At 48.9% G+C, this 18,002-nt stretch overlaps 1 protein-coding gene across 2 annotated transcripts in view; it reads left to right on the top strand.

Moving 5' to 3' along the window:
• numb (NUMB endocytic adaptor protein) overlaps positions 1–18,002 on the top strand; it is a 249,907-nt gene that overhangs the window by 80,726 nt on the left and 151,179 nt on the right. Inside the window, exons 4-5 of one of the 2 annotated variants that reach the window (XM_045723763.2) lie at positions 14,260–14,292; positions 15,588–15,662. In XM_045723763.2, the coding sequence (XP_045579719.1) occupies positions 14,260–14,292; positions 15,588–15,662 (108 nt within the window). The remainder of the gene's footprint in view (positions 1–14,259; positions 14,293–15,587; positions 15,663–18,002) is intronic. The other variant, XM_045723764.2, reaches the window with a different exon arrangement.

Raw genomic sequence — 18,002 nt, 5'->3', positions numbered from 1 at the left:
TTCCTCTCCAGAACAGGGAGCTCTCCTCTCCTCTCCTGAACAGGGAGCTCTCCTCTCCTCTCCAGAACAGGGAGCTCTCCTCTCCTCTCCAGAACAGGGAGCTCTCCTCTCCTCTCCAGAACAGGGAGCTCTCCTCTCCAGAACAGGGAGCTCTCCTCTCCAGAACAGGGAGCTCTCCTCTCCAGAACAGGGAGCTCTCCTCTCCAGAACAGGGAGCTCTCCTCTCCAGAACAGGGAGCCCTCCTCTCCTCTCCTCTCCAGAACAGGGAGCCCTCCTCTCCTCTCCTCTGCAGAACAGGGAGCTCTCCTCTTCTCTCCTCTCCAGAACAGGGAGCTCTCCTCTTCTCTCCTCTCCAGAACAGGGAGCTCTCCTCTTCTCTCCTCTCCAGAACAGGGAGCCCTCCTCTCCTCTCCTCTGTAGAACAGGGAGCTCTCCTCTTCTCTCCTCTCCAGAACAGGGAGCCTTTCACTCCTCTCCAGAACAGGGAGCCTTTCACTCCTCTCTAGAACAGGGAGCCCTTCTCTCCTCTCCAGAACAGGGAGCCCTTCTCTCCTCTCCAGAACAAAGAGCCCTTCTCTCCTCTCCAGAACAGGGAGCCCTTCTCTCCTCTCCAGAACAGGGAGCCCTTTTCTCCTCTCCAGAACAGGGAGCCCTTCTTTCCTCTCCAGAACAGGGAGCCCTTCTCTCCTCTCCAGAACAGGGAGCCCTTCTCTCCTCTCCAGAACAGGGAGCCCTTCTCTCCTCTCCAGAACAGGGAGCCCTTCTCTCCTCTCCAGAACAGGGAGCCCTTCTCTCCTCTCCAGAACAGGGAGCCCTTCTCTCCTCTCCAGAACAGGGAGCCCTTCTCTCCTCTCCAGAACAGGGAGCCCTTCTCTCCTCTCCAGAACAGGGAGCCCTTCTCTCCTCTCCAGAACAGGGAGCCCTTCTCTCCTCTCCAGAACAGGGAGCCCTTCTCTCCTCTCCAGAACAGGGAGCCCTTCTCTCCTCTCCAGAACAGGGAGCCTTCTCTCCTCTCCAGAACAGGGAGCTCTCCTCTTCTCTCCTCTCCAGAACAGGGAGCTCTCCTCTTCTCTCCTCTCCAGAACAGGGAGCTCTCCTCTCTCTCCTCTCCAGATCAGGGAGCCCTCTCTCCTCTCCAGATCAGGGAGCCCTTCTCTCCTCTCCAGATCAGGGAGCCCTTCTCTCCTCTCCAGAACAGGGAGCTTTCTCTCCTCTCCAGAACAGGGAGCTTTCTCTCCTCTCCAGAACAGGGAGCTTTTCTCTCCTCTCCAGAACAGGGAGCCTTTCTCTCCTCTCCAGAACAGGGAGCCCTTCTTTCCTCTCCAGAACAGGGAGCTCTCCTCTCCAGAACAGGGAGCTCTCCTCTCCTCTCCAGAACAGGGAGCTCTCCTCTCCTCTCCAGAACAGGGAGCTCTCCTCTCCTCTCCAGAACAGGGAGCTCTCCTCTCCTCTCCAGAACAGGGAGCTCTCCTCTCCAGAACAGGGAGCTCTCCTCTCCAGAACAGGGAGCTCTCCTCTCCAGAACAGGGAGCTCTCCTCTCCTCTGCAGAACAGGGAGCTCTCCTCTTCTCTCCTCTCCAGAACAGGGAGCCCTCCTCTCCTCTCCAGAACAGGGAGCTCTCCTCTTCTCTCCTCTCCAGAACAGGGAGCTCTCCTCTTCTCTCCTCTCCAGAACAGGGAGCCCTCCTCTCCTCTCCAGAACAGGGAGCCCTCCTCTCCTCTCCTCTGTAGAACAGGGAGCCTTTCACTCCTCTCTAGAACAGGGAGCTCTCCTCTCCTCTCCAGATCAGGGAGCCCTTCTCTCCTCTCCAGATCAGGGAGCCCTTCTCTCCTCTCCAGATCAGGGAGCCCTTCTCTCCTCTCCAGATCAGGGAGCCCTTCTCTCCTCTCCAGAACAGGGAGCCCTTCTCTCCTCTCCAGAACAGGGAGCCCTTCTCTTCTCTCCTCTCCAGAACAGGGAGCCCTTCTCTTCTCTCCTCTCCAGAACAGGGAGCCCTTCTCTTCTCTCCTCTCCAGAACAGGGAGCTCTCCTCTTCTCTCCTCTCCAGAACAGGGAGCTCTCCTCTCCTCTCCAGATCAGGGAGCTCTCCTCTCATCTCCAGATCAGGGAGCCCTCATCTCCAGATCAGGGAGCCCTTCTCTCCTCTCCAGATCAGGGAGCCCTTCTCTCCTCTCCAGATCAGGGAGCTCTCCTCTCCAGATCAGGGAGCTCTCCTCTCCAGAACAGGGAGCTCTCCTCTCCAGAACAGGGAGCTCTCCTCTCCAGAACAGGGAGCTCTCCTCTCCAGAACAGGGAGCTCTCCTCTCCAGAACAGGGAGCTCTCCTCTTCTCTCCTCTCCAGAACAGGGAGCTCTCCTCTTCTCTCCTCTCCAGAACAGGGAGCTCTCCTCTTCTCTCCTCTCCAGAACAGGGAGCTCTCCTCTCCTCTCCAGATCAGGGAGCCCTTCTCTCCTCTCCAGAACAGGGAGCTCTTCTCTTCTCTCCTCTCCAGAACAGGGAGCCCTCCTCTCCTCACCTCTGCAGAACAGGGAGCTCTCCTCTCCTCTTCTCTCCAGAACAGGGAGCCCTCCTCTGCAGAACAGGGAACCATCCTCTCCTCTCCAGAACAGGGAGCTCTCCTCTCCTCTCCAGAACAGGGAGCCCTCCTCTCCAGAACAGGGAGCCCTCCTCTCCTCTCCTCTGCAGAACAGGGAGATCTCCTCTTCTCTCCTCTCCAGAACAGGGAGCTCTCCTCTTCTCTCCTCTCCAGAACAGGGAGTTCTCCTCTTCTCTCCTCTCCAGAACAGGGAGCTCTTCTCTCCTCTCCAGAACAGAGAGCTCTCCTCTCCTCTCCAGAACAGAGAGCTCTCCTCTCCTCTCCAGAACAGGGAGCCCTTCTCTCCTCTCCAGAACAGGGAGCTCTTCTCTTCTCTCCTCTCCAGAACAGGGACCTCTTCTCTCCTCTCCAGAACAGGGAGCTCTCCTCTTCTCTCCTCTCCAGAACAGGGAGCTCTCCTCTCCTCTCCAGATCAGGGAGCCCTTCTCTTCTCTCCTCTCCAGAACAGGGAGCTCTCCTCTCCAGAACAGGGAGCCCTCCTCTCCTCTCCAGAACAGGGAGCCCTCCTCTCCTCTCCAGAACAGGGAGCTCTCCTCTCCTCTCCAGAACAGGGAGCTCTCCTTTCCTCTCCAGAACAGGGAGCCCCCCTCTCCTCTCCAGAACAGGGAGCCCTCCTCTCCTCTGCAGAACAGGGAGCTCTCCTCTCCAGAACAGGGAGCTCTCCTCTCCAGAACACGGAGCTCTCCACTCCAGAACAGGGAGCTCTCCTCTCCAGAACAGGGAGCTCTCCTCTCCAGAACAGGGAGCTCTCCTCTCCAGAACAGGGAGCTCTCCTCTCCAGAACAGGGAGCTCTCCTCTCCAGAACAGGGAGCTCTCCTCTCCTCTCCAGAACAGGGAGCTCTCCTCTCCTCTCCAGAACAGGGAGCTCTCCTCTCCTCTCCAGAACAGGGAGCTCTCCTCTCCAGAACAGGGAGCTCTCCTCTCCAGAACAGTGAGCTCTCCTCTCCAGAACAGGGAGCTCTCCTCTCCAGAACAGGGAGCTCTCCTCTCCTCTCCAGAACAGGGAACTCTCCTCTCCAGAACAGGGAGCTCTCCTCTTCTCTCCTCTCCAGAACAGGGAACTCTCCTCTTCTCTCCTCTCCAGAACAGGGAGCTCTCCTCTTCTCTCCTCTCCAGATCAGGGAGCCCTTCTCTTCTCTCCTCTCCAGAACAGGGAGCTCTCCTTTCCTCTCCAGAACAGGGAGCCCTCCTCTCCAGAACAGGGAGCCCTCCTCTCCTCTCCAGAACAGGGAGCTTTTCTCTCCTCTCCAGAACAGGGAGCTTTTCTCTCCTCTCCAGAACAGGGAGCTTTTCTCTCCTCTCCAGAACAGGGAGCCTTTCTCTCCTCTCCAGAACAGGGAGCCCTTCTTTCCTCTCCAGAACAGGGAGCTCTCCTCTCCTCTCCTGAACAGGGAGCTCTCCTCTCCTCTCCTGAACAGGGAGCTCTCCTCTCCTCTCCTGAACAGGGAGCTCTCCTCTCCTCTCCTGAACAGGGAGCTCTCCTCTCCTCTCCTGAACAGGGAGCTCTCCTCTCCTCTCCTGAACAGGGAGCTCTCCTCTCCAGAACAGGGAGCTCTCCTCTCCAGAACAGGGAGCTCTCCTCTCCAGAACAGGGAGCTCTCCTCTCCAGAACAGGGAGCTCTCCTCTCCAGAACAGGGAGCCCTCCTCTCCTCTCCTCTCCAGAACAGGGAGCCCTCCTCTCCTCTCCTCTGCAGAACAGGGAGCTCTCCTCTTCTCTCCTCTCCAGAACAGGGAGCTCTCCTCTTCTCTCCTCTCCAGAACAGGGAGCTCTCCTCTTCTCTCCTCTCCAGAACAGGGAGCCCTCCTCTCCTCTCCTCTGTAGAACAGGGAGCTCTCCTCTTCTCTCCTCTCCAGAACAGGGAGCCTTTCACTCCTCTCCAGAACAGGGAGCCTTTCACTCCTCTCTAGAACAGGGAGCCCTTCTCTCCTCTCCAGAACAGGGAGCCCTTCTCTCCTCTCCAGAACAAAGAGCCCTTCTCTCCTCTCCAGAACAGGGAGCCCTTCTCTCCTCTCCAGAACAGGGAGCCCTTTTCTCCTCTCCAGAACAGGGAGCCCTTCTTTCCTCTCCAGAACAGGGAGCCCTTCTCTCCTCTCCAGAACAGGGAGCCCTTCTCTCCTCTCCAGAACAGGGAGCCCTTCTCTCCTCTCCAGAACAGGGAGCCCTTCTCTCCTCTCCAGAACAGGGAGCCCTTCTCTCCTCTCCAGAACAGGGAGCCCTTCTCTCCTCTCCAGAACAGGGAGCCCTTCTCTCCTCTCCAGAACAGGGAGCCCTTCTCTCCTCTCCAGAACAGGGAGCCCTTCTCTCCTCTCCAGAACAGGGAGCCCTTCTCTCCTCTCCAGAACAGGGAGCCCTTCTCTCCTCTCCAGAACAGGGAGCTCTCCTCTTCTCTCCTCTCCAGAACAGGGAGCTCTCCTCTTCTCTCCTCTCCAGAACAGGGAGCTCTCCTCTTCTCTCCTCTCCAGATCAGGGAGCCCTCCTCTCCTCTCCAGATCAGGGAGCCCTTCTCTCCTCTCCAGATCAGGGAGCCCTTCTCTCCTCTCTAGAACAGGGAGCCCTTCTTTCCTCTCCAGAACAGGGAGCCCTTCTTTCCTCTCCAGAACAGGGAGCCCTTCTCTCCTCTCCAGAACAGGGAGCCCTTCTCTCCTCTCCAGAACAGGGAGCCCTTCTCTCCTCTCCAGAACAGGGAGCCCTTCTCTCCTCTCCAGAACAGGGAGCCCTTCTCTCCTCTCCAGAACAGGGAGCCCTTCTCTCCTCTCCAGAACAGGGAGCCCTTCTCTCCTCTCCAGATCAGGGAGCCCTTCTCTCCTCTCCAGATCAGGGAGCCCTTCTCTCCTCTCCAGATCAGGGAGCCCTTCTCTCCTCTCCAGATCAGGGAGCCCTTCTCTCCTCTCCAGATCAGGGAGCCCTTCTCTCCTCTCCAGATCAGGGAGCTCTCCTCTCCAGAACAGGGAGCTCTCCTCTCCAGAACAGGGAGCTCTCCACTCCTCTCCAGAACAGGGAGCCCTCCTCTCCTCTTCTCTCCAGAACAGGGACCCCTCCTCTGCAGAACAGGGAACCATCCTCTCCTCTCCAGAACAGGGAGCCCTTCTCTCCTCTCCTCTCCAGAACAGGGAGCCCTTCTCTCCTCTCCAGAACAGGGAGCCCTTCCGTCCTCTCCTCTCCAGAACAGGGAGCCCTTCTCTCCTCTCCAGAACAGGGAGCCCTTCTCTCCTCTCCAGAACAGGGAGCTCTCCTCTTCTCTCCTCTCCAGAACAGGGAGCTCTCCTCTTCTCTCCTCTCCAGAACAGGGAGCTCTCCTCTCCAGAACAGGGAGCTCTCCTCTCCAGAACAGGGAGCTCTCCTCTCCTCTCCAGAACAGGGAGCCCTCCTCTCCTCTTCTCTCCAGAACAGGGAGCCCTCCTCTGCAGAACAGGGAACCATCCTCTCCTCTCCAGAACAGGGAGCCCTTCTCTCCTCTCCTCTCCAGAACAGGGAGCCCTTCTCTCCTCTCCAGAACAGGGAGCCCTTCCGTCCTCTCCTCTCCAGAACAGGGAGCCCTTCCGTCCTCTCCTCTCCAGAACAGGGAGCCCTTCCGTCCTCTCCTCTCCAGAACAGGGAGCCCTTCTCTCCTCTCCAGAACAGGGAGCCCTTCTCTCCTCTCCAGAACAGGGAGCTCTCCTCTTCTCTCCTCTCCAGAACAGGGAGCTCTCCTCTTCTCTCCTCTCCAGAACAGGGAGCTCTCCTCTTCTCTCCTCTCCAGAACAGGGAGCTCTCCTCTCCTCTCCAGAACAGGGAGCTCTCCTCTCCAGAACAGGGAGCCCTCCTCTCCTCTTCTCTCCAGAACAGGGAGCCCTCCTCTGCAGAACAGGGAACCATCCTCCCCTCTCCTCTCCAGAACAGGGAGCTCTCCTCTCCTCTCCTCTGCAGAACAGGGAGCTCTCCTCTTCTCTCCTCTCCAGAACAGGGAGCTCTCCTCTTCTCTCCTCTCCAGAACAGGGAGCTCTTCTCTCCTCTCCAGAACAGGGAGTTCTCCTCTTCTCTCCTCTCCAGAACAGGTAGCTCTCCTCTCCTCTCCATATCAGGGAGCCCTTCTCTCCTCTCCAGATCAGGGAGCCCTTCTCTCCTCTCCAGAACAGGGAGCTCTCCTCTCCTCTCCAGAACAGGGAGCTCTCCTCTCCTCTCCAGAACAGGGAGCTCTCCTCTCCTCTCCAGAACAGGGAGCACTCCTCTCCTCTCCAGAACAGGGAGCCCTTCTCTCCTTTCCAGAACAGGGAGCTCTCCTCTCCAGAACAGGGAGCCCTCCTCTCCTCTCCAGAACAGGGAGCTCTCCTCTCCAGAACAGGGAGCCCTTCTCTCCTCTCCAGAACAGGGAGCCCTTCTCTCCTCTCCAGAACAGGGAGCTCTTCTCTCCTCTCCCTCTCTATTCCCCATCTGTCTATTTGTCATCTCTCACCGTGTGGCGTCGTTACGTGGCTAGTATACCTCCTTTCCCTGATGTGTTTCTTCCTCTGTATCGGTCAGGCTCTGACCCTAGTGTGTTTCTAGCCAGTCTTCCTCTGTATCGGTCAGGCTCTGACCCTAGTGTGTTTCTAGCCAGTCTTCCTCTGTATCGGTCAGGGTCTGACCCTAGTGTGTTTCTAGCCAGTCTTCCTCTGTATCGGTCAGGCTCTGACCCTAGTGTGTTTCTAGACAGTCTTCCTCTGTATCGGTCAGGCTCTGACCCGAGTGTGTTTCTAGCCAGTCTTCCTCTGTATCGGTCAGGCTCTGACCCGAGTGTGTTTCTAGCCAGTCTTCCTCTGTATCGGTCAGGCTCTGACCCTAGTGTGTTTCTAGCCAGTCTTCCTCTGTATCGGTCAGGCTCTGACCCTAGTGTGTTTCTAGCCAGTCTTCCTCTGTATCGGTCAGGGTCTGACCCTAGTGTGTTTCTAGCCAGTCTTCCTCTGTATCGGTCAGGGTCTGCTGTTCTTTTTTTAAGCAGGTTATGTTGAAATGATAACTAGGCTATATACACAGGGTACCAGTACTGAGTAATGATAACTAGGCTATATACACAGGGTACCAGTACTGAGTAATGATAACCAGGCTATATACACAGGGTACCAGTACTGAGTAATGATAACTAGGCTTTATACACAGGGTACCAGTACTGAGTAATGATAACTAGACTATATACACAGGGTACCAGTACTGAGTAATGATAACTAGGCAATATACACAGGGTACCAGTACTGAGTAATGATAACTAGGTTATATACACAGGGTACCAGTACTGAGTAATGATAACTAGGCTATATACACGGGGTACCAGTACTGAGTAATGATAACTAGGCTTTATACACAGGGTACCAGTACTGAGTAATGAGTAATGATAACTAGGCTATATACACAGGGTACCAGTACTGAGTAATGATAACTAGGTTATATACACAGGGTACCAGTACTGAGTAATGATAACTAGGCTATATACACGGGGTACTAGTACTGAGTAATGATAACTAGGCTATATACACGGGGTACCAGTACTGAGTAATGATAACTAGGCTTTATACACAGGGTACCAGTACTGAGTAATGAGTAATGATAACTAGGCTATATACACAGGGTACCAGTACTGAGTAATGATAACTAGGTTATATACACAGGGTACCAGTACTGAGTAATGATAACTAGGCTATATACACAGGGTACCAGTACTGAGTAATGATAACTAGGCTATATACACAGGGTACCAGTACTGAGTAATGATAACTAGGCTGTATACACAGGGTACCAGTACTGAGTAATGATAACTAGGCTATATACACAGGGTAGCAGTACTGAGTAATGATAACTAGGCTATATACACAGGGTACCAGTACTGAGTAATGAGTAATGATAACTAGGCTATATACACAGGGTACCAGTACTGAGTAATGATAACTAGGTTATATACACAGGGTACCAGTACTGAGTAATGATAACTAGGCTATATACATGGGGTACCAGTACTGAGTAATGATAACTAGGCTTTATACACAGGGTACCAGTACTGAGTAATGAGTAATGATAACTAGGCTATATACACAGGGTACCAGTACTGAGTAATGATAACTAGGTTATATACACAGGGTACCAGTACTGAGTAATGATAACTAGGCTATATACACGGGGTACTAGTACTGAGTAATGATAACTAGGCTATATACACGGGGTACCAGTACTGAGTAATGATAACTAGGCTTTATACACAGGGTACCAGTACTGAGTAATGAGTAATGATAACTAGGATATATACACAGGGTACCAGTACTGAGTAATGATAACTAGGTTATATACACAGGGTACCAGTACTGAGTAATGATAACTAGGCTATATACACAGGGTACCAGTACTGAGTAATGATAACTAGGCTATATACACAGGGTACCAGTACTGAGTAATGATAACTAGGCTGTATACACAGGGTACCAGTACTGAGTAATGATAACTAGGCTATATACACAGGGTAGCAGTACTGAGTAATGATAACTAGGCTATATACACAGGGTACCAGTACTGAGTAATGAGTAATGATAACTAGGCTATATACACAGGGTACCAGTACTGAGTAATGATAACTAGGCTATATACACAGGGTACCATTACTGAGTAATGATAACTAGGCTATATACACAGGGTACCAGTACTGAGTAATGATAACTAGGCTATATACACAGGGTACCAGTACTGAGTAATGATAACTAGGCTTTATACACAGGGTACCAGTACTGAGTAATGATAACTAGGCTATATACACAGGGTACCAGTACTGAGTAATGATAACCAGGCTATATACACAGGCTACCAGTACTGAGTAATGATAACTAGGCTTTATACACAGGGTACCAGTACTGAGTAATGATAACTAGGCTATATACACTGGGTACCAGTACTGAGTAATGATAACTAGGCTTTATACACAGGGTACCAGTACTGAGTACGAGGTAATTGAGGTAGATATGTACACAAACGTTCAAAAGTTTGGCATCACTTAGAAATGTCCATTAATATAACTTCAAATTGATCAGAAATACAGTGTAGACATTGTTAATGTTGTAAATGACTATTGTAGCTGGAAATGGCTGATTTATTTTTTAATGGAATATCTACATTTATCAACAACCATCACTCCTGTGTTCCATTGGCACGTTGTGTTAACTAATCCAAGTTTTATCATTTTAAAAGGCTAATTGATCATTAGAAAACCCTTTTGAAATTATGTTTGCACAGCTGAAAACTGTTGTCCTGATTAAAGAAGCAATAAAACTGGCCTTCTTTAGACTAGTTGAGTATCTGGAGCATCAGCATTTGTGGGTTCGATTACAGGCTCAAAATGGCCAGAAACAAAGACCTTTCTTCTGAAACTTGTCAGTCTATTTTTGTTCAGAGAAATGAAGGCTATTCAATGCTAGAAATTGCCAAGAAACTGAAGATCTCGCACAACGCTGTGTACTACTCCCTTCACAGAACAGCACAAACTGGCTATAACCAGAATAGAAAGAGGAGTGGGAGGCCCCGGTGCACAACTGAGCAAGAGGACAAGTACATTAGATTGTCTAGTTTGATAAACAGACGCCTCACAAGTCCTAAACTGGCAGCTTCATTAAATAGTACATGCAAAACACCAGTCTCATCGTCAACAGTGAAGAGGCGACTCTGGGATGCTGGAGCTCTCGACCCGCTCCACTACAGCTCTGTCGATGTGAATGGTGGCGTGCCCTGCCCGCCGTTTCCTGTAGTCCACGATAATCTCCTTTATCTTGCTGGCGTTGATGGAGAGGTTGTTGTCCTGGCACCACACTGCCAGGTCTCTGACCTCCTCCCTAGTCGCTGTCTCATCGTTGTCGGTGATCAGGCTTATCACCGGCAAATGTAATTACGGCGTTGGAGTCGTGCACGGCCAATCAATCAGTCGTTGGTGAACAGGGAGTACAGGAGGCGACCTAAGCACGCATCCCTGAGGGGCCCCCATTTTTTTAAGGGTCAGCATGGCGGATGCGTTGTTGCCTACCTTCACCACTTGGGGGCCGCCCGTCAGGAAGTCCAGGATCCAGTTGCGGTGGCCGGAGAACACCACCCATGGTTTTTAAGAAGGCTCAGTAACGGCTATTCGTTTTAAGGTAGCTCCTATCCTTCCACGTCTGCTAAGAAATGCTCCATGTTTTTTTTGAATAGTGTTGTGGCTTAGTGTCCTGTTTTTACAGTGCAATCTGCTGAGAGGAGCAAATCACGATGGAGGATGCAAACCGGCCAAAAAAAATCATCAAGAAGAATGCTCTACCATCGGCACCAACCAGGACAAACTAGAGCCCATGCTGGATAAATTGGTCCTCAAAAAGATTAGAACTGTAGAGGCCAACATTAGCCACCTCCTCCACAGTACCTGGAGCATCACAGTGATGTAACCAACACCAGTCACCTCCTCCACAGTGATGTAACCACCACTAGTCACCTCCTCCACAGTACCTGGAGCATCACAGTGATGTAACCACCACTAGTCACCTCCTCCACAGTACCTGGAGCATCACAGTGATGTAACCAACACTAGTCACCTCCTCCACAGTGATGTAACCAACACTAGTCACCTCCTCCACAGTGATGTAACCAACACTAGTCACCTCCTCCACAGTGATGTAACCAACACCAGTCACCTCCTCCACAGAACCTGGAGCATCACAGTGATGTAACCAACACTAGTCACCTCCTCCACAGTCCCTGGAGCATCACAGTGATGTAACCAACACTAGTCACCTCCTCCACAGTGATGTAACCAACACCAGTCACCTCCTCCACAGTCCCTGGAGCATCACAATGATGTAACCACCACTAGTCACCTCCTCCACAGTACCTGCCTGGAGCATCACAGTGACGTAACCACCACTAGCCACCTCCTCCACAGTGATGTAACCACCACTAGTCACCTCCTCCACAGTCCCTGGAGCATCACAGTGTGATGACATATTTATTTTACCCAGGGCCAAAACAGAACATTTCCGCAGATCCTTCTTACCATGAGGCTTTTTAACACAAACGCTTAGACATTATCAATGGATATAAAAAAAAAAAACGGTGTGTCCATGTTGTGTTTTTCTGGTTTATTTACTGGTATACATTTCCCCTCCAGGGGATTAATAAAGTACTATCCATCTTTAGATGATCCATGACCAGCCTTTCAAAGCACTTCATGGCTACAGAGGTGAGTGCTACGGGGCCATAGTCATTTAGACAGGTTACCTTGGTGTTCTTGAGCACAGGGACTATGGTGGTCTGCTTGAAACATGTAGGTATTACAGACAGGGTCAGGGAGAGGTTGAAAATGTCAGTGAAGACACTTGCCAGCTGTCAGCGCATGCTCTGAGTACGAGTCCTGCTAATATGTCTTGTGAATGTTAACATGTTAACTTCTCTAGGGCCAGTGGGACGATTTCGTCCCACCTACGTAACAGCCAGTGGAATCCCGTGGCGCGTTATTCAAATACCTTAGAAATGCTATTACTTCAATTTCTCAAACATATGACTATTTTACACCATTTTAAAGACAAGACTCTCGTTAATCTAACCACACTGTCCGATTTCAAAAAGGCTTTACAACGAAAGCAAAACATTAGATTATGTCAGCAGAGTACCCAGCCAGAAATAATCAGACACCCATTTTTCAAGCTAGCATATAATGTCACATAAACCCAAACCACAGCTAAATGCAGCACTAACCTTTGATCATCTTCATCAGATGACAATCTTAGGACATTATGTTATACAATACATGCATATTTTGTTCAATCAAGTTCATATTTATATCAAAAACCAGCTTTTTACATTAGCATGTGACGTTCAGAACTAGCATACCCCCCGCAAACTTCCGGTGAATTTACTAAATTACTCAGGATAAACGTTCACAAAAAACATAACAATTATTTTAAGAATTATAGATACAGAACTCCTCTATGCACTCGCTATGTCCGCTTTTAAAATAGCTTTTCGGTGAAAGCACATTTTGCAATATTCTAAGTAGATAGCCCGGCATCACAGGGCTAGCTATTTAGACACCCACCAAGTTTAGCCCTCACCAAAGTCAGATTTACTATTAGAAAAATGTTATTACCTTTGCTGTTCTTTGTCAGAATGCACTCCCAGGACTACTTCTTCAATAACAAATGTTGGTTTGGTTCAAAATAATCCATAGTTATATCCAAATAGCGGCGTTTTGTTCGTGCGTTCAAGACACTATCCGAAAGGGTAAAGAAGGGTGACGCGCCCGACGCGTTTCGTGACAAAGAAATTCTAAATATTCCATTACCGTACTTCGAAGCATGTCAACCGCTGTTTAAAATAAATTTTTATGCAATTTTTCTCGTAAAAAAGCGATAATATTCCGACCGGGAATCTGTGTTTTAGTACAAAGAGAGAGAAAATAAAAACATGGGGTCGCCTCGTGCACGCGCCTCAGTCTCATTGTCCTCTGATAGACCACTTACCAAAGGCGCTAATGTTTTTCAGCCAAGGGCTGGAATTACATCATTCAGCTTTTTCCCGGGTTCTGAGAGCCTATGGGAGCCGTAGGAAGTGTCACGTTACAGCAAAGATCCTCAGTTTTCAAAAAAGAGAGTCAAGAAGAACAAGAACTTGTCAGACAGGCCACTTCCTGTAAGGAATCTTCTCAGGTTTTTGCCTGCCATATGAGTTCTGTTATACTCACAGACACCATTCAATCAGTTTTAGAAACTTTAGGGTGTTTTCTATCCAAAGCCAATAATTATATGCATATTCTAGTTTCTGGGCAGTAGTAATAACCAGATTAAATCGGGTACGTTTTTTATCCGGCCGTGTAAATACTGCCCCTTGCCCTAACAGGTTAAAGGTCTTACCCACATCGGCTACGTGATCACACAGTCGTCCGGGAACAGCTGGTGCTCTCATGCATGGTTCAGTGTTGCTTGCCTTGAAGTGAGAATTGTAGGCATTTAGCTTATCTGGTAGGCTCGCGTCACTGTTCAGCTCGCAACTGGGTTCCCCTTTGTAATCCATGATAGTTTTCAAGCCCTGCCACATCCGACGAGCATCAAGTCGCAGCGGGATTTCTTATATGTGTCCGACTTATTGTCCCGATCCTTGAAAGCGGCAGCTCTAGCCTTTAGCTCAGTGCGGATGTTGCCTGTAATCCATGGCTTCTGGTTGGGATAAGTACGGTCACTGTGGGGATGACTCGAGGCACTTATTAATGAAGCCAGTGACTGTGGTAAACTCCTCAAGGCCAATATGAATCCCAGATGAATCACCTTCCAATATGATTCACCTTCCAATATGATTCACCTTCCAATATGAATCACCTTCCAATATGAATCACCTTCCAATATGAATCCCAGATGATTCACCTTCCAATATGAATCACCTTCCTCCCCTCTATTCATCCATCTATCTATCTATCACTCACTCACTCACTCACTCACTCACTCACTCACTCACTCACTCACTCACTCACTCATTCCTAATCAAGCTTCACTCCTCCAACCCCCCCCCCCCCATGGACAAAGAAATACACACCTGTCTTACACACACACCTATACCCTCACCCTGACATTCTAAATGTAGCCCTCAGTCATCGGTAACATTGTACGTCCTTGTCCCCCCCACCCACCTTCTCCTGTACCAATCTCACAACAGGACAGGAAATTCTTCAAGGGCTTCTTTACTAAAGTAAGTTGTGCTTTGTGTGTGTGATGCCAAGTGCCTGCCTCTTTCCTTCCCCTTAATATAACCCCTCACTCTCTGATTATGGCTGACTGTACTACTGGGCCAGGCCACCAGGAACTGTCTGGGACCTCACCTACAAACTACCTGGAGGTAGGTGTGTGTGTGTGTGTGTGTGTGTGTGTGTGTGTGTGTGTGTGTGTGTGTGTGTGTGTGTGTGTGTGTGTGTGTGTGTGTGTGTGTGTGTGTGTGTGTGGCACCGTGTGTGTGTGTGTGGCACCGTGTGTGTGTGTCTCTCACCAGCTCTTCTTCCATCAGAGAAGGATCAAGACGAGACGTGTGTGAATGGGTTTGCCTGTCCTGTGTGTACCGGTCTCTGTGTGTTATTTAACTTATGGAACTGGTTGGCCACTGTTTCAGTTGCTTTGTTGTAGTCAACTTTATTCCTCATTCCAGTCTGGGTACTCACAACACCTACTCCTGACTTCCTCTTTCTTCCTCATTCCAGTCTGGGTACTCACAACACAACACCTCATGACTTCCTCTCTTTTCCTCATTCCAGTCTGGGTACTCACAACACAACACATAGTCATGGCTTCCTCACTTTTCCTCATTCCAGTCTGGGTACTCACAACACAACACCTACTCCTGACTTCCTCTCTCTTCTTCATTCCAGTCTGGGTACTCACAACACAACACCTCATGACTTCCTCTCTTTTCCTCATTCCAGTCTGGGTACTTACAACACAACACCTCATGACTTCCTCTCTTTTCCTCATTCCAGTCTGGGTACTCACAACACAACACCTACTCATGACTTCCTCTCTTTTCCTCATTCCAGTCTGGGTACTCACAACACAACACCTACTCATGGCTTCCTCTCTCCTAACCTTTCTTTACAATGTTTGACTTTCAGTTGTTTTTCCTCTGTTTCCAGGTTAGTGTTTGTGTGCGTGACATATGTGTGTCTCTCTCCTCTCTCATCTGTCTCTCTCCATCTCTCTCATCTCTGTAACTCTACCTGTCTCTTTCTCATCTCTGTTTCTGTCTCTCTCGCATCTCTGTTTCTGTCTCTCTCGCATCTCTGTTTCTGTCTCTCTCGCATCTCTGTTTCTGTCTCTCTCGCATCTCTGTTTCTGTCTCTCTCGCATCTCTGTTTCTGTCTCTGTCATCTCTGTTTCTGTCTCTGTCATCTCTGTTTCTGTATCTCTCTCATCTGTCTGTCAGCTTTGTTTCTGTCTCTGTCTCTCTGTCATCTCTCTGTGTCTCAGCCATCTCTGTGTGTGTCTTTTTGTCTGCAGGCAGGGAAGAAGGCAGTGAGAGCGGTGCTGTGGGTCTCAGCAGACGGTCTCCGTGTAGTAGATGACAAAACTAAGGTAAGGGATCTCCTGCTATGCTGTCTGAACAGCTAGGTCTCACACACCCACGCGGCACAGACATAGTGTTTGATTGAAAATCTAATCAAGCACTTCTTGAGAGCTCATGTTGCGCAACAGTTCTGTAGGCTATGCAATTGCGAGAGAAAACAGAGTGATGGCCTCTATTAAAAAGAGGAGGACCCATCAGCTTTCAGTAGGCTAGGCCTACTTTATTTATTTCTCGATTTTCCTAATATTAAGCACATTGCTTCTCTTTACAACAGGAGTATAGCCTACCTGGCGGGTATGAAAATGAACCGCAGGGAAAAGCGTCCTCCAGTCGTTATTTAAGTGCATAGATGACATGTATTTTTCCCCTGCTGCCCCTGTTTCTGGCCAGGTGCATGATAATGGTCCATTATAAATCCAAACAAATTTCACACACAAATGATTTAGTATATGTAAATACAAGATTAAATCAAGAATAGTCTGATGGGTGACAATATTAGCCTATGCCCAGAGTAAGGCAAGAAGCAATGCATACCTTTTTTTTGCAACTTTTTCTAATCATAGTCGCACATCTCATGTAGCCTAGCCCACAGGCCTATATGTTTTGATAAGGTTTGTATCACAACTAAAGTGGCCAAATAACTTCTTAAAATGAAGCACATTCATCCGCTTTACAATGGGTGTAGAGCCAAGCTGGCATACAGTGCCATCGGAAAGTATTCAGACCCATTGACTTTTGAGAATGATGTTTTCCTGCTAATGGGACATTGCGCTTATAGCCTACTGCCTTGTGCGCATTTCTGCGTTCATAATGTGAAGAAATAGCCGAATAGTTAATCAGCATTTTAAGCTAAACGTTCTCATCTGTTGCGTCATTGATTCTAGTGGTTGTATTCATTTGGGATCTATCGCTTGCCACAACTGTCCCAGACTATGTCTTTAATATTTATTTCTCGCACAGAATAGAATGGGTCAACTTTTGTACTATGTGGGATAGTAGATTGACATAGGCTAGTGTTTTTGCTGTTCGTTAGGCCTACTCATCTTGTTGTTTGACGAAAAGTAAATGTTGACAGTTCTTCCAATATCTTCAATATGCACCTGGGAATTGGATAAGGACGCGCGCAGTTGCGTCCCCGATGTGCCCGTCTTCACTTGTAGCCTGTGAGAAAGACCCGGTCACGTGATGGAGAGCCGTGTGAGTGAGATGAGAGGTGCTTCGGAGCAGGCAGCACTCAGGGAGAAGGGTACAGTGACCACTAGCCCGGAAAAGGCATGTATTTTTTTTTTTAGGGTACATTACGGCCACACAAAGGGGATGCCGCCGGGAAATTTGCGGCATTATCAAGTGCTTGTCAAATTATGAGTGAGAGACTGATGAAGTGTGTACAGCCTGCGCAAAAAAAAAAACAAAGCAGCGCTCATGCGTTTCATGCGACTTTTTTCAAAGCATCATTAGTCTCATCGTGGAGCTGTAGAATGTATTAAAAATCCAGACATAGAGCCCAACGTTTGTAGAACAACTAAAGTTACATAAAGAACTCTCAATTGGGCATATAGGAGGACCTGTTTCTTTGTTAACCTCTTACATCTAGATGTTCCGCTAGCAGAACACCGCTCCAATATCAAATTATAGGGCGTGGCGCGAATTATAAATTCCTTGAAAATCCGAAAACTTCCATTTTTCAAACATATGACTATTTTACACCATTTTAAAGACAAGACTCTCCTTTATCTAACCACACTGTCCGATTTCAAAAAGGCTTTACAACGAAAGCAAAACATTAGATTATGTCAGGAGAGTATCCAGCCAGAAATAATCAGACACCCATTTTTCAAGCTAGCATATAATGTCACAAAAACCAAAACCACAGCTAAATGCAGCACTAACCTTTGATGATCTTCATCAGATGACACTCCTAGGACATTATGTTATACAATACATGCATGTTTTGTTCAATCAAGTTCATATTTATATCAAAAACCAGCTTTTTACATTAGCATGTGACGTTCAGAACTAGCATTCCCACCGAACACTTCCGGTGAATTTACTAAATTACTCACGATAAACGTTCACAAAAAACAACAATTATTTTAAGAATTATAGATACAGAACTCCTCTATGCACTCGCTATGTCCGATTTTAAAATAGCTTTTCGGTGAAAGCACATTTTGCAATATTCTAAGTAGATAGCCCGGCATCACAGGGCTAGCTATTTAGACACCCACCAAGTTTAGCCCTCACCAAAGTCAGATTTACTATAAGAAAAATGTTATTACCTTTGCTGTTCTTTGTCAGAATGCACTCCCAGGACTACTTCTTCAATAACAAATGTTGGTTTGGTTCAA

Source organism: Salmo salar, chromosome 09 (assembly GCF_965601325.2).
Source record: "Salmo salar chromosome 09, fSalSal1, whole genome shotgun sequence".
NCBI classification, from domain to species: domain Eukaryota; kingdom Metazoa; phylum Chordata; class Actinopteri; order Salmoniformes; family Salmonidae; genus Salmo; species Salmo salar.
Note: the sequence above shows the minus strand (reverse complement) of the source record. Positions and strands in the feature narration are given on the sequence as shown.